We start from the raw sequence: 24,213 nt of genomic DNA, 5'->3' as shown, positions 1-24,213 counted from the left end.
ATGAATATAGTAAAACCTCCAACACTTTGAACCGCATTTGAGTTAACTTTTGTTTTTAAACTATATCAAGAAGTTTAATTTACGACCCCATGAAAACCAAAAAAATCTGTATAAATCTGTATTGTTTCCAGAAAATCTGCAATCTGTATATGCAGATATCTGTATGAAAAATACGCAAAAAATCTGTATAAACGCAGATAAATCTGTATATGTGGCATCACTGGGTATGACTGTATTACCGGTATAAAGTAATGGAACACTTTTACCAAAAATGACCAACTTTTCCCGCTCTACCCTAAGTACCGATTTCAAAGTTCTATTCCAATCCAATCCGACATACAAAAACAAATACGAAAACAAACGCAAAACGAAACAGTTAGAATGATACCAACCGCTCTCATTCACTTCGTGTCTTGCACGTACACATAATCGGAGAGTGAACGTAATTAACGAGCGCTGCCATAGCGAATGACCGCCACCTAGAAACTAAAAAAACGATTAACTTTACTTTGACTGTTTTTTCTCTGGGCGATCGCTTGACTATATCGAGCAGTCAAGTTGACTGCGGAAGGCGTTCGCATTCGTGTTTTAACAGTCAACTTGCGATCCTTTGAAAAGCACTGACCGGGATACGAGTAACTTAAGCGGAGATCGGGTAACCAACCCGGAAACTATGGTCGAATGCTGACTGGGAATGGGGTCGTACGCGGCTGTGTCCCCATATAAGGGGCGGCGTACAAAAGCGTCTGATCCGGAGTGGGCGGCTGAGTTATGGAATACTGTATCCCGCCAGCCACACATAAGATGTCAGCCCCATCAGCAGGATGAAGGTATCGCGACCCCAGTATGGTAGTGTAATCAACAACTACGTACCGACAAACGACAAATCCGATGAAGTCAAAAATGAGTTCTATGACAAGCTTGAACGAATCTATGACGAGTACCCAAAACACGACGTAAAAGTCGTCATCGGTGTTACAAACCCACAGGTTGAGAGGGAGGAATTCTTCCGTCCGGTCATTGGAAGGCATATCCTCCACTCGTCAACCAATGAAAACAGCCTGAGGCTGATAAACTTTGTCACGGCCAGAGGAATGGCCATATGTAGCTCCTATTTTCCACGTTTGAATATTCGGAAACACACCTGGAGGCATCCAAATGGAGAAGCCCTGGATGCAGGCTACTGTTTGACGGTCGGCACTTTTCGGATCATTATCTCGTCGTTTGTAAGATCCGCGCACGGTTGTCGAACGTGCTGAAATCTCGCACAGAGAGGACGACGCGTTTCAACATTCAGCGGTTGAAAGCTGATGGCGTGGCAGCAGAATACGCCAGAGAGCTGGATCAACGGATCGCAGAACAGCAGGAGGAAGGAGTGGAAGACATAAATGGGCTGTGGAGCAGTATTCACGGCGCCATCGAAACGACTGCGAGAGAGGTGGTAGGTACGACGCGTGGAAGGCAGCCTAACGGCTGGTTCGATGCCGAGTGCCAGAGAGCGACAGATGAGAAGAACCGTGCCAGGAGCCGCATGCTCACTGCGGCTACGCGTCAGAACAGAGAGAGGTACAGGGTGGCAAGAGCTGCTGAAAATAGAACTCACCGTCGGAAGAAGCGCGAGTACGAGGAGCAGGTGCTTGCCAGCGCAGAGGACAGCTATGCTCAAAACGACGTGCGGAGATTCTATAGAACTGTCAACAGAGTCAGAAGCAGGAATTTCCCGGTGCCGGTCATGTGTAATGACAAGGACGGCAACCTGCTTACTGATAAACCGACGGTTGCAGCCAGGTGGAAGGAGCATTTTCAGGCGCTATTGAACGGTGAGGAGCCAGATGAGCAGAGCAGGAACAGGATGACGATTATGAGTGACGAACAAGCTGTGGAGCCACCAACACAGGAGGAGGTGAAAAAGGCGATTAGTGAGCTGAAAAACGGCAAGGCCGCTAGGAAGGACAGTATCCCGGCCGAACTTCTAAAAGCGGGAAGCAAGCGGCTGTACTATGCGATCCACCAGATAATACTAAGAATCTGGGCGGACGAACAAAGGCCGAACGACTGGTTGGAAGGCCTCATATGCCCTATCTATAAGAAGGGTCATCGATTGGATTGTGGCAACTATCGAGGGATAACGTTGCTCAACTCCGCATATAAAGTGCTCTCCCGTATCCTGTTCTTCAGATTGAGACCGTTAACGGAATCCTTTGTTGGCGAATACCAGGCTGGTTTTCGACAAGGGCGTTCCACGACGGATCAAATCTTCACCCTGCGACAGATCCTCGATAAGTTCCGGGAGTACAACTTACCGACTCACCATCTCTTTGTGGACTTCAGGGCGGCATACGACTCAGTGAAAAGAAACGAGCTGTGGCAGATCATGCTGGAACACGGTTTCCCTGCGAAACTAATAAAGCTGAGTCGTATGACACTGGAGGGATCAAAATCGTGCGTGCGGATAGCTGGCGAGACATCAGCCGCGTTCGTAACGTTGGATGGACTGAAGCAGGGGGATGCGCTCTCCAACCTACTGTTTAACATCGCTCTTGAGGGTGCAGTACGAAGAGCAAACGTCGAAAGAAACGGTACGATCATCACAAAATCTCACATGCTTCTTGGCTTTGCGGACGACGTCGATATTATCGGTATCAACCGTAAGGCCGTGGAGGAGGCCTTCGTACCTTTTAAGAGAGAAGCAGCGAGATTGGGACTTGTCATTAACTCTGCCAAAACAAAGTACCTGGTAGCTGGCAGAGAGCGTGGGAGTCCCCGTGGTGTTGGTGCTGAGGTGGAGATAGATGGGGAACGATTTGAAGTGGTTGATGAATTTGTTTATCTTGGTGCGCTTGTGACATGTGACAACGATATGAGCCGTGAAGTGAAACGACGAGTTGCAGCTGCGAACAGAGCTTTCTACGGACTGCGTAACCAGCTAAGGTCCCGTAGTTTGCAAACTCGCACAAAACTAGCACTGTATAGGACGCTGATACTCCCGGTGGCCCTCTACGGACATGAAGCATGGACGCTGAAGGAAGCTGATCGACGAGTGCTCGGAGTTTTTGAGCGTAAAGTTCTGCGATCGATACTTGGCGGTAAACTGGAAGATGGAGTGTGGCGCAGACGCATGAATCACGAGTTGTACCAGGTATACAAACATGCTGATATAGTGAAGGTAATACAGCGGGGCAGGCTTCAGTGGGCTGGACATGTAGCCAGGATGCCTGACGAGGGAGCCGCCAAAACTATCTTCAGTAGAGAACCAGGAAGAGGCCGTCGACTCCGTGGTAGGCCTCGCACGCGGTGGATGTGCGCGGTGGAAGAAGATGCACGATCTGTTGGTGTACGGGGAGACTGGAGAACGGCTGCCCAAGACAGAAGAAGACGGACATCTCTAATTCGTTCGGCCCTAGACCGGTGAACGGTCCGTTAGCCAAAAAAGTAAAGTAAGTAAGTAAGTATTTTCCACGTTCAAATATTTGGAAACACACTTGGAGGCATTCAAATAAAGGAGCCAGCACCCAGATCGATCACGTACTGATTGACGGTCGGCACTTTTCGGATGTTACTGATGTTAGGTCTTTTCGGGGACCAAACATTGGCTCTGACCATTATTTCGTCGTTTGTAAGACCCGCGCACGGTTGTCGAACGTGCTGAAATCGCGTACAGAGAGGACGACGCGTTTCAACATTCAGCGGTTGAAAGCTGAAGAGCTGGATCAACGGATAAATGGGCTGTGGAGCAGTATCTTTGATGCCGAATGCGGAAACGCGCCAGAGCAGAAAGAGAGACAAAGAAACAAGAGCTGTCGAAAATAGAGTCCACCGTAAAAAAAGCGCGAGGGCGAGGACGAGGAGCTGGTGCTCGCCAGCACAGAGGACAGCTATGCTGAGTCGGAAGCATGAGTTTCCCTGTGCCGGTCAGGTGTAATGACAAGGACGGCAACCTGCTCACTGATGAACCGACAATTGCAGCCAGGTGGAAGGAGCATTTTCAGGCGCTATTGAACGTTGCGGAGCCGGATGAGCAGAGCAGGAACAGGATGACGGTTATGAGTGACGAACAAGCTGTGGAGCCACCAAAACAGGAGGAGGTGAAAAAGGCGATCAGTGAGCTGAAAATGACAAGGTCGCTAGTAAGGATCCTATTTTGGCCGAACGGGAAGCGAGCGGCTGTACTATGCGATCCACACGATAATTCTAAGGATCTGTGCAGATGAACCAATGCCTCATATGTCCTTTCTATAAGTAGGGTCATCGATTGGATTGTTGCAACTATCAAGGTATACGTTGCTCAACTCCGCATATAAAGTGCTCTCCCGTATCCTGTTCTTCAGATTGAGTCCGTTGTCGGCGAATACCAGGATAATTTTTGACAGGGGCGTTCCACAATTGAATAATATTTCACCCTGCGACAGATCCTCGATAAGTTCCGGGAGCAAAACTTACAAACTCAACATATGTTTGTGGATTTTAAGGTATACGACTCAGTGGAAAGAAACGAGCTGTGGCAGATCATGGTGGAACACGGTTTCCCGACGAAACTAATTAAACAGAGTCGTATGACGCTGGGGGATCGAAATTATTCGTGCGAATAGCTGGTGAGTCATAGGTCGCGTTCGTAACGTTAGATGGACTGAAGCAGGGGGATGCGCTCTCTAACTTACTGTTCAACATCGCCCTTGAAGGTGCAGTACGAAGAGTAACGGGCAAAGAAACGGTATGATCATCACAAAATCTCAAATGCTCCTTGGTTTTGCGGACGACATTGATATCATCGGTATCGACCGTAGGGCCGTAAAGGAGGCCTTCGTGTCTTTTAAGAGGTAAGCAGCGAGATTGGGACTTGTCATTATCTCTGCCAAAACAAAGTACATGGTTGCTGGCAGGAAGCGTGGAAGTTTCCGTGGTGTTGGTGCTGAGGTGAGATAGATGGGGAACGATTTGAAGTGGTTGATGAATTCGTTTATCTTGGTACACTTGTGACATGTGATAACGATATGAGCCGTGAAGTGAAACGACGAGCTGCAGCTGCAGACAGGGCCTTCTACGGACTACGTAACCAGCTAAGGTCCCGTAATTTGCAAACTCGCACGCAATTAGCGCGGTTTAGGACGGTGATACTCCCGGTGGCCCTTTACGGACATAAAGCATGGACGCTGAAGGAAGCTGATGGACGAGTGCTCGGAGTATTTGAGCGTAAAGTTCTGCGATCGATACTTGGCGGTAAATTGGAAGATGGAGTGTGGCGCAGACGCATGAATCACGAGTTGTACCAGGTACACAAACATGCTGATATAGTGAAGGTATACAGCGGGACATGCTTCAGCAGGCTGGACATGTAGCCAGAATGCCTGACGAGAGAGCCGCCAAAACTATCTTCAGAAGAGAACCAGGAAAAGGTCGTCGACTCCGTGGTAGGCTTCGCACGAGTTGGATGTGCGCTGGTGTACGAGGAGACTACAGCACGGCAGCACAAGTTTTAAATTGTTTTATTCTAAGGTTATATCAAATTGTAAATAATTTTATTTTAATTTTCTCGTGATATATAAAAATGAAAAAAAAAATAAATAAACACACTTAACAACAATTCGTAAACTGATTTTCTGGGTAGCAAACATTGATTTTGCAGCCAAACTGGTGTGAATGCTGCTGGCATTATCTTGTTGAAAAATGAACTTCTTGCGACGGTAATCTAATGAGATAACTTTCATAAAAAAAATCCAAGCCAAACCATGAGAGATCCTCCTTCGAAACTACGAGTGAAGAAATACACCGATTCTTTCCGCAGATCTCACCAGAAGCCTGTGAATTTATCATGGCCCTGTGAATAAACTTCTTCTCATCAGGAAAAGATTACCTGTAGATCATCCGTTCAAAGTCTAGATAGAAAGTATCCGCCCAAAATGTTGACAACATGTGTTTTTGATACCTGCTACAAACACACGATCGAAATGAACTATGCAAAGTCCAAAATTTACCATTACTAGTATGCGCACATTATTACAAGATGCATAAAATTGGAGTGCGGTTATAGAAAATGGTCGGAGTGTAGTAAGCATTACAGGAGCAGTTCGCCCCACCTTTTTTGTCAAGCCTATTATTCAGCTCAATCCCGACTGGTGAGCACTCTCTCCAGCAGCTCGGGACCGAGTACGAGAGAGGGTATTAACTATTCAAATCGCCTTTCAATTTACTATCGCACGATGGCAACAAAATCAATCCGACCGAGCGAACGACTACTGCCGTTGCTACTGGGTGACCCCCATTATCGTATCCATTGGTTGAATCCTTTAGCCCATTTGTCGGGAGTTTATTTTTCGGTTGCCAAATTTTATTATGCGAACTCCCCAAGCACTAGTGGAAAAGGTCAACGACAATAATCGGAAGCTAACTGGTCCTTCGGGAGGAGGAGATTGACAAAATGCACCAGAACACCCCCATTCTCCAGAAAAAAAAAACACGGAAAGGATACAACGGTAATTGACTACTTTTCTCGGGAGGAAGCAACGACGAATAAAGATGTAATGTTTTTATTTAATTTCGCTTTTACGAGGAACTAAAAGTGAGTGCAAATAGCGGCAGCAGCGGGTAAGGAGAGTGTCAACATTCTACCAGCAATTGTATGGAGGTTGACAACGTATGGTGAAAAAATCGAGTACCTACTGCGAAGAAAACCAGCATCCATCGGGTCGGTGCAGAAACCTATGAGAGCTGGTGTTACTGAAATATTATATGAAATTTATATCGTATTTTGGGTGATTTTACGGTCGAATGAATGCGAGTTTACGGACCGGACTTGAGTGGCTATATGGGGATGTAAAGGGGGTGAAGCGAAAACAGTCATAGATGTTCTGGTTTGAGTCGTAAACGGTATATTAGAGAGAAAATCACATCTTAGAGTAAGCCGCAACAGCGTTGCCAGCTGGAAAGATGGTTAGCTGTATCCCAGAACTCAAACGTTGAATTTGACTACTAATTCACACCCCAGATTTCACCCAATAATTAACCAATCGGTGATAATTTATAAATTTGGTAACACTCCTTCTGTAGAATAAAGGGCTCCACCAAAACGAAGTGTTTTATTTTGTATGAAAAGTACTCTACCCAATCAACCCTGCTACATACCAAAAGTCAGCAGAAAAATACAGGCTCTAAATAAAATCAAAGAAAAAATGCACCACAGAAAACAAACGACCGAGAGCGGAACGTACCGACAATGACGGGACAGCACGAAAGGTGGCGCAGAAACGCGGCCGGAGATGAGAAGAATGAACATACTAAATATGTTATGAGGACACACATCGCATCTATCAGCAACGACCATTGTGCCACGGCTCGTTGCGAGAACCGTTTCTTCTGTTCGGGCGTGTGCTGTAATGGAATGTTACAACTGCAGGTTCAGAAACGACGACACACAGAACGCTAGGAACAGATAGACAATCCGACAGGGAGAAACAAGGTACACACCGGAATTTAAATCTTTTATTGGCTTGGCATGTGTGTGACGTGTGCAAAGTAGCGAGCGGGCAGAGCAGGTATTTACATCGTTCGACTTGTCCGGCTTTCCTCGAGGGCATCGGAGAGAGGACGACGGACGGACACTTTTCAGCACATTTTATCTCCTGCTTGAAACGCCTCCGGAGAGGCCTGGTAGGGTGGGCTGCTTCCTGTCCGACCAGCCAACTTCCGAGTGGAATATATCGCCTGTGTCATCTGCTATAATGCAACCCTTCTTCTTCCTCCCACTGACACAGCGTACCCTTTGAGGTGGACAACAGTTTGTGAAGCTATGTAATGATTTTATTTCCGGGCCAATTGCGCTAGTTCGGCTGGACGATTCGGTTCAAGAACGTTGACAACGGACTGTCCATGGGCTAATTGGTGGTTCTGGTTTAACGTCGGCAATAGTTTCTTGCGGTTTTCTTTGGGATCACAGAGAAAAGTTCGTCCTGTTTAGGATACCAAATAGTGGTTAATTACGAACCGGATCTTAAGGGTGAAGAATTTAAGTCACACTGTAAATCTTGCAATTTTAAAATACCTTATAGCAGTTATAAGCTGAGGTCTCATATTATTCGTAAGTAGCTCCTAATACTGAGATCTGTCCAACCAACCATGCATAGAGAGAGAGACAGAGAACGAGTGAAAGATAGGGTTAGAACTTACCTTAACTCCGATGTGGACCGGTGGGAAATCTGCGTGCAATGCTGGTGGAAGTAGTGGTAATGGTAATGGAAGGGGGCAGGACATCATGGCCGCTACCTGTGAAGAAGCACAAAACAGAGCACGTGGTTAGGCAAATATTAGACAGGCCGCGGTCCGGCAGTAATTAGAGTGGGTCGATGCATTGGGAGCACATCGAACACAGCATGCAGTATGCACACGCTCGCACAGTCGTTCGGTTGGAAAGTAATCCAAACAGGAGCATCTTATGTTACGGTTACCTGTTGCAAACTTCATCATGCTGAACCGATTGGCTGTGCAGCGAACGCGGCATGTGCACGTGAATGATGTTTCCCTCAGGATTCTAGACGAAGGACGGTAGCGAGGCCGGCGGGATAAATATAATGAACAACAATTATCTGAAAGTTATTAACATATCTCACTTGCTGTTGCTGCCGGGGCTAGCGCTCGTGCGCGCACAAGGAACAATGCCCTCGTCAAGCTTGGCTTAAGCTCGCCCTGCAAACCACTGAAGCAACAGCACAAGTACGGTGTACATGCATAATTGGATATCCTGTTTCCCGGTGCTGGAGTGGCAGCGAACGACAACGAAAAACCGAACACTTATCTGCTCCAGCCAAGATCAAACCTATTCGCAGTAACTTTCCGAGTGATGCGAACTACTCAATATGGACTAATTCAGGCGCTAAGTAGAAAGCTACAAAACAATTTCATCTTTTTATAATTGTCATTTCCTCGGACCCCTTATGCCCTTTAGGTTGCCTTTAGCAACAAGTAATTGAGTACTACTCATGTACTCGTGTCATACACCCACGCAAACGTGCCTTATTACATGTAATTATTAATTAATATGTCATCCAAAGGAAACATTCCTCCGAGCGGTCATGCCTAGAAGAACTAATCGTTTGAAGTTTTCACAAATTACCCCCACACTACAAAGAAATATCCAAAACAAGACACCGACGCCGTTATTGTTTGATGGCACCACTCGGGTATCAAAAGCATTAGATTGTGCCAAAATGATTAATAGCCTATTGATTAAAATCGAATGCAGATGCTATTTCTGCAGGGCCCACCAAGAGGGCATATAAGTCGTTGCAGGGTGGAAATGCGGTGTGTGATTAGTCTTAATTCCATCCAAATATGACGATGACAGGTTATCTTGAGACATCCTGTCAGTTTGATGGAGCATTACAAATCGGGTCGCAATCCGTTGCATCAATCGGGAATTGCAGAATTAACATATAGATTATGGAATTTACATACCAAGTATCTTTGAATGATACTTAATAAACCACCGTTTAGTAAAATTAAAAGAAAAGAAAACATCTGTGACATAGTCTGTGACTAAATGAAAGAAGATAGACAAATTCATAAGATTCAAAATAATTCATCCATAAAGTACTTCCGTTACCAATTTCCAAATATTTTTTAATTACTTGAGCATATATTGCAGTCTACTCAAACCAAGTCGCAGTAAAAAAAACTAATCTCTTACAAAAATTCATTTCGCTTCTATCGGCATCAGAATTAATCTCTATTTTGTGTTCAGATTGACACCACAATTTTCAAAGCTTTGTTATTACAAAATACGGATACGTACATTTTTTAATAAGGATTCTTTTTATGTCCAAGGTAATCACTCGTCAATTACCACGGTTGTGCGCGGTCAGGTGCCAAGTAGGGCTCCATTAGCAAGAGAGGAGTATTATTGGGGTTGTTTTGTGGAGTTTGGAGCTATGGTGCGCTGATGCTATCCGATATCTAATGCTTCAATTTTTCGATTTTGTTTTTTTTAGCTTTTGAACAGTAGGACCGCGGGAAATGTATTCATCGTCTTCGAAATGAGTTAACTTCGCGCACAACACTGTCCGACTCAGTCACTTACCACGGTTACATAACACGTAGTCGTGAAGATGCAGAAGTAAATTCGGTTTCAGACAACAACGACTGTTCCTTCCAAAATCCTTTCCTATCCTAAGGATCGTAAGGACGTGACCGGCGTCGTTATCGATCCATACAAAGTAGCCATACACGTGATTCCTCGTACAACTACACTAGCTCAGATCGATCACGGAGGAGCAACTACGAAATAACCGGTCGTCAAACTTAATGCTCAATGCTCAAGCTTAAGCTCAAGGTAATCAAAGTTAGCCAAAGAGGAGGTTGGGACTGAGCGAAAAATAAATAACACTGAGAAGAAGAAAAAAAGAATATCTTTAATGAAAATTTGTATGCAATTTACGATGTCTGTTACTTGCATTCAAGTGAATATAAAAAATAACACTTTATTATTATTATTTAATTATTTGGCTTGTTATTTGCCAGTGAGAATTGTCACTGAACTTATCTGTTTCTGAATTGAGCGTGTACGCTGTCGAAAAATCATTTATATTAACAAAACGGCTCGATTTTTTTTCTTCCCCTTCCAATTTCCAACCTTTTTGAAGGGAAGGTGTATCGGCCTAACTCAATCAGCTTTCGGTTTATTTAGTTTTATTTGAGCCAACTTTTCCTTATTTTACAGAAAAAAAATTAAAAGCTCGCCATTTTCTGAAAATGGATTTTTAACCCGCTACAGATAGTCCTAGAGTACACACTCAGTTGACTGATATCTTTAATTATTTTAGTTTCACAGTGTATAATGTTTCAAAACAATGTGGAAAACGTGTGGATATTAACAGAACAAGGAATTTGGACATTTTTGCCTTTCTCCTAGAAAGGTATAGCTATCACTGGCAAAACCAAATGTACAAAAGTGCCAAAGGGCCGAATGGCATATATCACTCGACTCAGTTAGACGAGCTGAGCATTTTCTGTGTGTGTGTGTGTGTGTGTGTGTGTGTGTGTGTGTGTTTGTGTGTGTGTGTTTGTGTGTGTGTGTGTGTTTGTGTGTGCGTGTTTGTGTGTGCGTGTTAGTGTGTGTGTTTGTGTGTGTGTGTGTGTTTGTGTGTATGTGTTTGTGTGTATGTGTTTGTGTGTGTGTGCGTGTATGTGCAACTTTCTAATCTCACTCACTTTTCTCAAAGATGGCTTGATCGATTTTCATGAAATTAATTGCAAAGGAAAGGTCTTGTTGTCCCATAAGACCCTATTCAATTTTATTGTAATCGGATTTTTTGTTTAGAGGTTATGTATTAATATGTAAAAATCACGAAACTTCATCATCTCAGAAACTACACAACCGATTTGAACAATATTGATATCAGATGAATGGGCTAGTTAAGGGTTGATGAATTATGATTGAACACGTGTTTTTGAAGCTTAACTGCTCTATACGTTCCCATTTAATTTAATTATAATCAAACTTAAGCAACCGTTATGTATTAAATTGTTAAAACAACGAAGACAAAGACAAATAACAAGCTTCAAATTAATTTGATATGTAGTTCACAAGTGATGGAAAAAAAAAGACATTCAAAGACTATTTAAAACTATACCTGCTTTGATCAATATATGTGGCCTCAACATAATTTAAATGTGGTATCGTACTATTGAAACGTTCCACAGTGCGTTGAACATATGGAAAGCTTGGACAAAGGTATAGCAATCACTGGCAAAACCAAATGTACAAAAGTGCCAAAGGGCCGAATGGCATATATCACTCGACTCAGTTAGACGAGCTGAGCATTTTCTGTGTGTGTGTGTGTGTGTGTGTGTGTGTGTGTGTGTGTGTGTGTTTGTGTGTGTGTGTGTGTGTGTTTGTGTGTGTGTGTGTGTTTGTGTGTGCGTGTTAGTGTGTGTGTTTGTGTGTGTGTGTGTGTGTTTGTGTGTATGTGTTTGTGTGTATGTGTTTGTGTGTGTGTGCGTGTATGTGCAACTTTCTAATCTCACTCACTTTTCTCAAAGATGGCTTGATCGATTTTCATGAAATTAATTGCAAAGGAAAGGTCTTGTTGTCCCATAAGACCCTATTCAATTTTATTGTAATCGGATTTTTTGTTTAGAGGTTATGTATTAATATGTAAAAATCACGAAACTTCATCATCTCAGAAACTACACAACCGATTTGAACAATATTGATATCAGATGAATGGGCTAGTTAAGGGTTGATGAATTATGATTGAACACGTGTTTTTGAAGCTTAACTGCTCTATACGTTCCCATTTAATTTAATTATAATCAAACTTAAGCAACCGTTATGTATTAAATTGTTAAAACAACGAAGACAAAGACAAATAACAAGCTTCAAATTAATTTGATATGTAGTTCACAAGTGATGGAAAAAAAAAGACATTCAAAGACTATTTAAAACTATACCTGCTTTGATCAATATATGTGGCCTCAACATAATTTAAATGTGGTATCGTACTATTGAAACGTTCCACAGTGCGTTGAACATATGGAAAGCTTGGACAAAGGTATAGCAATCACTGGCAAAACCAAATGTACAAAAGTGCCAAAGGGCCGAATGGCATATATCACTCGACTCAGTTAGACGAGCTGAGCATTTTCTGTGTGTGTGTGTGTGTGTGTGTGTGTGTGTGTGTGTGTGTGTGTTTGTGTGTGTGTGTGTGTGTGTTTGTGTGTGTGTGTGTGTTTGTGTGTGCGTGTTAGTGTGTGTGTTTGTGTGTGTGTGTGTGTGTTTGTGTGTATGTGTTTGTGTGTATGTGTTTGTGTGTGTGTGCGTGTATGTGCAACTTTCTAATCTCACTCACTTTTCTCAAAGATGGCTTGATCGATTTTCATGAAATTAATTGCAAAGGAAAGGTCTTGTTGTCCCATAAGACCCTATTCAATTTTATTGTAATCGGATTTTTTGTTTAGAGGTTATGTATTAATATGTAAAAATCACGAAACTTCATCATCTCAGAAACTACACAACCGATTTGAACAATATTGATATCAGATGAATGGGCTAGTTAAGGGTTGATGAATTATGATTGAACACGTGTTTTTGAAGCTTAACTGCTCTATACGTTCCCATTTAATTTAATTATAATCAAACTTAAGCAACCGTTATGTATTAAATTGTTAAAACAACGAAGACAAAGACAAATAACAAGCTTCAAATTAATTTGATATGTAGTTCACAAGTGATGGAAAAAAAAAGACATTCAAAGACTATTTAAAACTATACCTGCTTTGATCAATATATGTGGCCTCAACATAATTTAAATGTGGTATCGTACTATTGAAACGTTCCACAGTGCGTTGAACATATGGAAAGCTTGGATAAAAGTCAAAATCCTTCGTATAAGGCTTTATTCCAGCACAATTTCTATTCAAACGACTTTTTTATGAAAAATACTATACAAAAGACCAAAACTTGATTTATCTCCTAGGGTAAGTGAACCAACTATGGTACTAGTTAAAAATTTAAATGTGTGATGTTGTTAAAAATAATATGGACTAGAGAGTTTGAACAGTATTACAGTATTAGTATTACCAAACTGCTATCATTGTGTTGATTCGACCGATTTTTTTTCTGTATGAACTTTCTCACTGCGACCAGAATCGTTGATCTATTGTGAGATATGCCCGGGTGTCTGCTGTATCCCACACTTCTATTATTAGCAATACCGCTATTGAGAAGTGGCATGCTTATTATTATTTTTTATCAGTGCTTGTGTGTAAATGTGATACTCTTTCTTCTACACGCTTACTGTTTCTCCTATACCGAGCCTCATTCCTCCTGCCAAATATCACCAATGATAATTCCCTGGAGAAGTTTCGTCGTGCGTCCTTCTGGCCAGTTTTATCGATAAAAGGCACCTATTTTTGTTAAGAGGAAGTCACGCAAAGGTATTGTAGATTTCAGCGTAACTAGAGCCTGAGGCAGCTCCCCACTAGAGCCTGAGAATAAACCCATGTTCAAATGTCCTTTTTGACATCGAATGGCCTGATTCTACTAAGATTCGAACTCACGACCATCCGCTTGACAAAGCAGACTCTGTAACCTTGCGGCTACGCAGCACCCTGTAGATTCACAACTGGCTCACTGGCTTTAGAAGCAACTTTTAATCCAAATACTTCCACCGTTGTCGAGAAAACTGCATCATTTTTACTGCCAATTGATTGCTGATGCCACTTCTCAAATAAGGTTTTGTATGTCTGGCGCGCAAGTTGAGCTACAAAAATGCAAAAAAGTCTAAAATTCGCACAAATTAGAAGTTGAAGTTAATGTCTATTGTTTCTTTGCCTTTCATAGTAACTTTCAACATAGATCTTAGATTGGTAGAATTTGGTAGATTTTTCCACGACTTGTTTGAAAATTTTGATGTTTTCCAGTTTTTTTTTTGTGAATAACTCTATGTTTACTAACTGATTCACGATGTTTCTCAATAACAATCACTCTAAATTGTATATAAATGGGTTATACAAATCATTTTTCATGTAATCCATGCCAAGTTTCGATTAGAAGTCACATAGTTTTTGTGTATCAGAGAGAAAGCGTCGTGCGCCAATTTCAGTCTTTTGAAACACGTGCTCTTTCACTCGCTAACCTTTGTTTCTGTTTCCACTTACTACGCGTGTCAGAGACGTCAGAAACTTGCACAAATACACTCATACGATAGTAGAAGGTTGCAGTAACATAAAAACATAGCTTAAAATGACGAAAAAAATCATCCGATTTTCGACTTTTGTCTATGGGTCAACGCACTGTGGTTCCCGGTATCGCTCGTGATTAAATTGTTCTAAATTAAGAGTCATTTCGTTTATTTCGCTATTTTATTACGTCAAATTTCATATTTTATACTTCAATTACAACATCAATATTTTAGAACCCAAAGAGGGCATGTATCTTTATTGGATTTAAGCGTTCATGTAAATCAATTTTTACAAATAATAAGTTTGAATGAAAAACGCTGGGTGTGGCCGCGAGGTGGATTAATTTAGGTTTTTCTACTGCTGTCGAAAAGAGGTGAATGAACTTAATGAAAAACTGATTTAATTCTCATTAAAATATATTTATTATGAACGAAAAAAAAAACCAATTGAACACCAGAGACAGGTCCGCTATCGGCCTTCCGACGAAGCTTTTGTATGATGCCGGAACAAGAGCGTTGCACCGATCTTCACGTAATCTTTTCGATTGCATCTCTTGATTCTACCGATCACCTGTTTGCAGTTCGTTGATCTCCAGTTATTTTTGAACCGAAGGAACTTAAAATCCCAAAGAAATCTTCGATTGGACGACACTAAGTTAGATTCTTTTGGATGTGTATTTGAGGTACAAATGGAGTCGAGTGGTTGTTCAGAAACGATTGTGTATTTTTTAACGTCATGTGATGATATTTTATCTGGCCAAAACACATACTTTTCAGCGATACGGTGTTTTAGAAGAAATGGAATCATAATTTTGTTCAAACATATTGATTGATAGTAGAACTACTATATTCGAACCATGATTTGGACAAAATGGAAAACTATTCTGACCAGTTTTTCACCGGTCTTTGCAGAAAATTATACAGTCAAAACTGGAAGAATTTCACTTTCAAAAAGGTTTACCGTGAACTTTTTGACAACATTGTTGTGCAGTTATCATTATTATTATTATTAATAGGGGGGGATGTTTTGTGATGAATCAATTATTTACTAATATTTATTCAGAGTTTTTCTATTGTGTGTTCTGCCACAAACGGTGACATATCACATATCACTATTACATATATTTTAAGCTTTATTTCATTAAAAGATTGTAATCGCTTCCGCAGTTAAGTGAATATAATTGTAGGAAAATTGTAAACTTACTTGACAAGAGATAAAAAAGGGAGTTTAAAATTAAAGCTCAATCTATTCTTACACCTATATTACTGACTATAAAGTGAGCTAATCGTAATTGAGGTAATTGAGGATTGCAACGATTTTTGTCAGAACTTATCGATAATTTGGTATGACATATTTTCTAATGTTTCCACATTACTAAACCTGTGTAGTTCATTCGTGCTAAACCAGCGAGGACGCTTCAATATCATTTTCAGATATTTGTTCTGAATCCTTTGAAGCATCTTCTTTCTGGTTGTACAACAACTTGTCCAGATGGGGACTGCATATAACATTGCTGGTCTGAATATTTGTAAATTAACAGTTTATTCTTGAGACAAAGTCTATAATTTCTGTTGATAAAAGGATACAAACATTTTATATATTTATTGCACTATGTTTGGATATTCTCAATGTAATCCTTGAAGGTAAGATATTTTTGTGCAGTTGATGGCAAACTGTACAAGGCGCTCGCGGAATGCTCCTTGTTTCGATACCGTTTTGCGCAGAACTGGGCAAGCCTAAACAAAAAGAAAATTACTAGCATAAAGAGGAAAAAGAGAGTTTACATACTCTCGTTTTCCTCTGAGCGTGTTTGTTGTGAAATAAGAGACTCGAAAAAAATCCAAATTTTAAGTTGTCACCGGTTAAGAACGCTCAATGTAGTTCTTGCAAAATAGCGGTTGTAGTTCTCAAAAGAGCATTGAAAAAAAAAACAAACAAATGAATGAACAAGGTTTTTTGTTTGACCATGTTTTTTCGTTAAATTGAACCAAACAATAATGGATTGGGCACTGTAATTTTTGGGGAAAATCGGAAACGATGTTAATAATGTTTCTGAGCGCTTTGAAAAACAAAAGATTATGACTATAAAATTGTTAACCCTATTATCAGCCTCATTTGAAGCCTTTAACAAGCATAAGGTGGATAAAATCTCTAGAATTTAAGGTTGCGGAACGAAAAAGTGGTTTGAATTCAAAGTGAAAAAAATAGCAAAAACCCGGATTAATAAAAACAACTAAAACATACTTTGTTAAAAATTGTACTGCGCATTCTGCTTCGGCAACGAAAATAGCAACACAGACTAAATTACTCTGTTAACCCCAAAACCTGCAGTTGATTATTTATACTGATATCTGTGTATGGAAATTTGAACAAAAAAATTTCAACGACCCGAATAAGTTCTTCGTGCTCTCAGAAGTTTAAAATATCGCCTTTCTTATAGACACTTGTTAATTCTAGCATCAAAATTCAAAAGATTTATGACTCTGATTGAATTCGATTTGTTCCCAAGCTGATACATGACCCGAATTCCGAACGATTTCTTGTTTTACTTGATATGACATTAAAACCAAACTTCTCTTAGCTTTTTTTATCAATGGGCAATCCAATGAACAGTGAATGACTCTAATCACTCGAGAAACCATTAATTGAAATACCGCGTGAGGAACCTTAACAGTAAGCGAAAGCTACACAAAATATGGGTGTGGTTCCCACCAGAACGTGTGTGCGTCATCCCATTCCATTGTCGCCCTTTTGACGGTGATGGGCTGATGAGGAAAAAATAAGCAACAAATTGAGTTCGTCGTTTGACAAGCGAACAAGCCGACAGAGTGTCGAAAATTGAAACTTCCTTAAAATTCGGTCACCACTAGCAGGAACTCCCAACCAGGTAGGAAAAGAACTAGCCACATTGCAGTCCAAGCTTTTGCAAAGCTTTCCCCATTTGCTGCTTTTCTCACATCAGATATGACACATACGCGTACGTATATGGCGGATGGAAGCGTGGTCGTACAGCAGAGGATGGAGCAACTAAAATTATTTAACATTGCACAAACCGGTTGCAGACCGGCTGCCCTTCTGCCTTTTTCGTTTGCATTTTTCTTTCGCGGTGTTTTTTTTTTTGCTGCTGCTTCTTCTGACGTGGAGCAGCTATGTGTTATCTGTTGTTCGATCATTTTTTGCTCCTCTTCGATGACTTTACTACCTTTTTCTGCTTGGAGAATTTTGCATTTTTCCTCCTCCCGGGGTTTTCGTCATCTCTTTCACCAAGGTACAATGACTGATGGAAAGAAAAAATTTGCAGATTCAAAATCGTTACGACTTTGGACGCCGCTGGCTGTGCTTAAGATACGGGTTGTGGACATGGGTTTGTGTATGAGGCTCTGTGTTGATGTGCTGCTCATACAACCAGCCCTCGGAAGTGCGATTGATACTACTCGTTGCGGTAAATGGTTCGTACACATTCCCAAAACATTTTTAACGTGTTTACCGGTTAGAAATGAGATGAAAGTTGTAGAAATTGAACGATAGCATATTTGCAAAATTGTAGATGTTGCAAAATGCCTGTTGGCATGAAAATTATCAATTCAATCTAGCTACATGAACAAAATAAATTAAGAAAAAGATAATTGAAATTGAATTCAGAAATTTCAAGGCAATCGTCTCTTCAATTTATTTTTTTTCTGCTGAAAGCTACGAAAATTAACTCCTTTTTCCACAGTAACTTTTGCGCAAATTTCAACAAGCCCTTGTCGAACTCGATGTTGCAACAAATAGCCGACACCACTCATGCGGGTTCAAGTGTCCTTTACCTATCGAAAGCAATTGCTAATAAATACACCGGCCAAGGTACAACAAATCGACCCAGTAATAAAACTTATCTCATCTAAATATCCGCCCATTCGTTCTTTCCTTCTCACGGAGTTTCTCGCTCAAGATCTTTCCAAATACACTTCCAAAACCGTTACTGCTTTCTAAGGGATGGGTAAGAAAAATCATTTCAGCATACTTTTATCTCGTTTCACCGCCCGCCCCGGTATCCATTTCTAGTTGGCGATTTTTCGAGATGACCACCTCTTCAGCGTAAAGGATCTTTAGTGCCAAGGACAAGCAAACTTCGAACAGGGATGGCGTTCGTGTAGACAGGAAGTTAAGTGAATCCATAACTCTTGATTGAAGATGAAGGAGTGGGAGAAATAAAATCATTTGCTACGAGGCTACGCAACAGTGATGGAAAATTAAGATTAAGAGTAAAGCAATGGTTAGTTAATTCAGGTGTAATGAGTTTTTTGTTGTGTTTTCACGATTGCAAACTTCAGCACACGCGCTTTGCAAGAAAACATGCTATACAACCAGGATGAAGCATCATCTATTTCTTTTTGCTACTTTTCCTCCTGCTTAAAAATCAAACCAAATCTTCAAACGCTATTTACTGCTCGCTCAACTCTTTTGCCATTGACCGGAATATTATCCAACATCTACAAACACGTACACAACTAACCAACCTACAGGCAAGACACGTAACAAACTGAATAGTTTCTGGTTTACTACATACGACAAGCGGAGAATCCACCGAAGAAAATAGAGAGACGATGAGGCAGCACTTAAGGATTTCCGCGTCCCTCATTCTCGCATATTTGCCTCAACACCGCGGCAGCCATCGTCGACGATCGTCATCAGCGCAAAACCAGCTCATCCATCACTGCTGCCGGGCACGCTTCGATGACTTAACACTCACACATCGATCAAGCACGTCGAATGAACTCATCGGTGGTGTTGCTTCTGTGCGCGTCACTCTCTACTCCTTTCGCTCTGTTATTTATATTATTCTCTCTTGAATTTGTTTACATTCTCTACAGCGAGCGTGAGCGATCACTTGACCGGGGCCATTTTCAAGGTTAACTAGCCGATGAACAAAACAGCGACATTTGTAGGGTTTCTCACTAGTCACTCATCTTCTCGATCAGTATAGAATGCGTGCGTAGCCCCTTATCGCTTCGGCTATCACTTGATTGATCATTTAACTGAGCTAACGGGTTGAGAAGGTTCAGCGTAAAAGGCATTGGAAACTCACCCATAATAATCAAACGATTCATCAAAGTCAATGTCCGAGCTGAACAAAAACATGGCAGTGGACAAATTAACACACTGGAATGAAGAAAGAGAACGATCGAGCATGGTTCTGAGTGAAATACAAACTTAAGACCCGAAATAAGTTGTTTTGTATTGTATTGTATTGTATTGTACGATTACGACATGTTAGAGCCTTTTTTAAATCCAGGAGAACGTAATTTGCAACACAAGCCTATTCTGCTAAAACAAATTGATTGGCTAAATTTTATCCATTAGAATGCATTTTCCTGTTCCGAACAATACATTAAATTTCTGTGTTGCTTAAAATCATATAGAAGTTTTATGATATATGATTTCTGATTTGAACTAATCGCATAAATACTGCCAAAAACGAACACAAAACAATTTATTGCTAGTGATTAAAACATACTTTTAAGAAACTTTTAGGATTACACCGTGAACCAAAAAGATTTCCAAAGGTTCAATCATGTTTGTTGCATTTTTTTAATATATACTTTTACATTTATTTGTCAACTTTTTTAGTTGTTTATTTATCATTAGAAGAATCATCGGAGACTATCTTCTTTGATTTTGATACAACCCATAGTCGAGTGTTTTCAGTTTGTATTACTCTTCGAAAAAAAACCGTTTCGCATTTCCGAAAAAAACTTTTGAAATATATATAAATAATAGTAGATCTACAAGACCAACTTTATTAGCTACAAAAACACAAAATTGCATTTAGAACAGTGTAACAATGAACAATTCTAGAATGAAACGCTTAAGGATTCGTAATCAAGTGCTCGCGGACGCTGTCAACAAGTGAAACAGATAACGTATTTCATTTCTGAGAAAAAAAAATACTGAAACAAACGATCTCATTGCTCGCCGTCAGCCATTTTCATCGGACCTGTCATTACCAGCCTCCTGGTGCTTTTCCCATTTCTACGTTCATTTTTTACTCCTTCGACTCGCGACATAGTTATTCATGAGTCCACTTCCGTTATCTATGGGTGTTTGTGTAGATATGTACCTGCGCAAGAATGCAAGCGAAAATATGCAACGGGAACGGAACTATCAATTTATAACTCGCTATCACATAACAGTTTGGGTAAATCTCTCAATAGAAGAAAAAAGTGCTTTGTAGCTGCTGCTTCATCAAGAGAGAGAGAGGAAAAAAGCACACTGAACGAACGTGGTGCGGTTTCGTATTATCTCCCGGAGGCCCTATCAAATAAAGCCATACCGGATCGTTAAAGCCTTGTGGTGCATTTGAATCTCGTCAATGCTTGGAATCGTTTCCGTTCGTGAAAAGAGATTCATAATGAATTACCATTATCGAGCGTCTGCGGGAAATATGTACCTTAAGATTGAGAAAATGTGATTGGAAATAGAATGATAAATCGAATTTAAACTCAGCAATATTTGATTCAGTCGACTACATATTGTCCAGTCGATATCAATTGATTTATTTCAACTTTTCAAAATGGCATGCAACGATAAAAAGTGATCTTTCGTACGGGTTTGTACTGCGCTAGTCTGCCAGTCTATCGTAAAACGGAATATACCGAATATATAAGCCGGTTGATTTCCTACACAAGCCATCATACTATGCTAACTTGATCTTGAACTTGCTAACCGTAGAGATCGTCATAGTGATATTCCACCGGTTCAAGAGAGGAATTGAGCGGGGCAAACAACTCCAGTAAACGTTTTCTCCCTTGCTCTTGAAAAGCTCTCAGCGCGAATCGAGCTCGCGTGAGCACTACGATGGTTGACATTTGATTCACAACCAACACCAGCAGCTGGACGGTCGTCGCTTTATGGGATGACATCATTTTGACATGTTTTGTTGTATGCACGTACTTTTGCAGTCGAGCTGTCAGGCATCGTTATATCTACAAGTGATCACTGCCGACGAGCGAGTGGTAACACTTTTGGGGATTCTAGTGATTGAATATGCGCTATTGATGTTCTATCTTTCATTTAAAGTACGATATAATTCAATAAAATAGATTATAGCGAAAATTCTCTGCAGCCGGTTGCAGAAAATATATGAATAAAAAAAAACTTTGGCACTTGGTTCGGTTTGGTTGCACCCCGATTAATGATCGTCGTGACTATAAGCCGTATGAATAAAAGAAGTTACTCTGCTTCTCCCGTAGGATTTGCACGGGATACGGCTTAATATGGAAAAAAGTCGTCACTTCAATAAAAGTATTAAATAGACTCAATACTAGATACGACGAATTGGACGGCCAAGACAACAGGTGGTATCGTTTGTGTTATAAGCAATTTTATTTCGGTCGTCTTGCAATAAACAACAATATAGTTAAACGTTTGGTTTCATGTTCAATATTCTTCTTATTCCAGTAAAAACCAGGCAACTCTACTCGATATAGCATTTCGATATAGAACTACGTCTTACGGCAACATAGTAGTGCGAATAGAAAAACGGAAAACTTCGAGAGCGTCCGAGTTGGCCACTTCCAGTCGACCCATCCCAGCACAACCGACACTAAATTATACAAATGATCGGACTTTGTGAACGATTTGTTGTTTTACTAGCTCGTGTGCACAACGACACCGGAAATTCAACTCTCAGTAGTCACGTAGTATGCAGAAAATTAGTCTTTCTTGCATAAACGATCACTGCAACAAGAAGATGATTTACTGGAAACCAGATGAACCAGCGATTTTAAATATCTTGCACCAGCGGATGAACCAACAGAAGAAACCGCGCACTGGTAATTGTAAATCACCTTCCACTGTACTAGATGTTGGATTTTCCGTCTGTGTGGGAAGCACCGCTATACAGGCTTGCCCTTTGTGAAAACTAAAATAATCCTACCACATATATTTAATTGGAGTAGTAACTACAGGAAGAGGAGGAAAATTCATATTGCTGTTTTGAGAAATGAGTAAATTTTTGCAAAAAAATTTTTTTCAGATAACACCAATTCTCGACGTTTCATGCGTTTTTAAGTCATTTGGCATAAAAAAAAATTTCGAAAACCCAAATTTCACGTAACCCCCCCCCCCCCCCTTGGGTGATTTTTCGGTTTTCAAAAAAGCCAAACTTCAATCGCTTTGCGTCACCCCATTTTAAGTCCGATTGAGCTGAAATTTTGCACAGGGTGTTTTGTATAGGGTTTTTTTTTGAAATTCGAGATGACCATTTTGGCTGGCACCCTACTGTATAACGAATGAATGAAACAACGTTCAGTACAGCGAAATCTTTAAATTAACATCAATCGGAATAATCAACCTAAATTGTAGCCATTCAGGTGTTGAAGAAAGTTACCAGCGAAACAGATGCAAACTGCCTCAAATAGGTTCGGGGTAATTGAAGACGTGCTTCTCGATTGGGAACTTCAATTGATTTTTGGTAAATTCCGCTAAATCACTTTTATAACCTGAAAACAAGTGCTGGTAGAGATAGTGAACAAGTGTTTCGACTATTTGATCGATGCTGCATAAGCTGCTTAGAACAGGTTTCATCTCGATTATTTGGAAAACAACCAACAAAAATCTAGTGCTGGTAGTTGACTGTTATGGTTGATTTTGTTTATGCAATCTTGAAAAACCGGATTCTACAACGATAAGTATGGAAAGCACACTTTGTTTGAATTGAAGCGTGTTGCACTCGTACTAAAAGCAATCGTACTTTTTAAAACCGGAAATTGGACTGAATTTCAATTTGGTTATGCTGTATGATGAAAAGACCTTTCTTTTGTTCGTCTCACCAATTTTAGATTTAAATGATTGATATTTGTTGCAAGCGATATACAATGCAATTTGTTTGTATATTGTTTGTATATTTATACAACGACTAACTTCATTAAATTTTATTCAAAAAATTAGAAAAGAAATTAGAAGAATTAGAAAAATCAAAACAATTTGATAGTTTTGGTGCAAGTTTTTCTCGAGATCTTTCTATAAATCTTTATATTTCCATAGACAAAAAAAAAACAGTTCACTATGCACATTTCCCCCAAGCAAGGCAAAAATCGTTCAAAAATTGATTTAAATTCTAGAAATTTATTATTCCAATTATGGTATATCTTTTCGAAGCCAACGGCCGTCGCCTTTCACAATCCCAAGCTGTGTGCTGCCGTAAGCATGGCCCCATCATGGACAAAAGAACTCTGTTGTTTCTCCACGAAAACTTTTTCCTCGAAAGCGACAAACTCGCTTCGTTCAGGCGATATGCCGGCGGCGGCTATTTATTTTTTAATTTCTTCGTAAGAATAAAATTTTCGCACAAATTCGGCCCTATAAAAATTTACCGATGCGGCGTTGTTAGCCTAAAATGGCTCAAAATAGAATGCGATTTCGAGGGAACAAAAAAGCATCCTATTAATTTCCCTATTTACGTTCGCACCTATTTTTTCTCGATTTATTCGCACTTGGCTGGCCTGGAGAAGGCAAACGAAAAGTAAATTTGCACAAGATAAGTCATACTTTGGGTTT

At 40.5% G+C, this 24,213-nt stretch overlaps 1 protein-coding gene across 11 annotated transcripts in view; it reads right to left on the bottom strand.

The window, feature by feature from the left end:
* The window catches only part of LOC129727911 (polypyrimidine tract-binding protein 2), a 594,233-nt gene that overhangs the window by 325,558 nt on the left and 244,462 nt on the right, over window positions 1-24,213 (bottom strand). For all 11 annotated transcript variants that reach the window (XM_055686193.1, XM_055686253.1, XM_055686216.1 and 8 more), the window contains one exon: window positions 8,161-8,256. In XM_055686193.1, coding sequence (XP_055542168.1) covers window positions 8,161-8,247 — 87 coding nt within the window. In that variant the 5' untranslated portion in view covers window positions 8,248-8,256. The remainder of the gene's footprint in view (window positions 1-8,160; window positions 8,257-24,213) is intronic.

Source organism: Wyeomyia smithii, chromosome 1 (genome assembly GCF_029784165.1).
Source record: "Wyeomyia smithii strain HCP4-BCI-WySm-NY-G18 chromosome 1, ASM2978416v1, whole genome shotgun sequence".
Classification (NCBI taxonomy): Eukaryota; Metazoa; Arthropoda; class Insecta; order Diptera; family Culicidae; genus Wyeomyia; species Wyeomyia smithii.
This window is presented reverse-complemented; position numbering and strand designations above follow the sequence as displayed.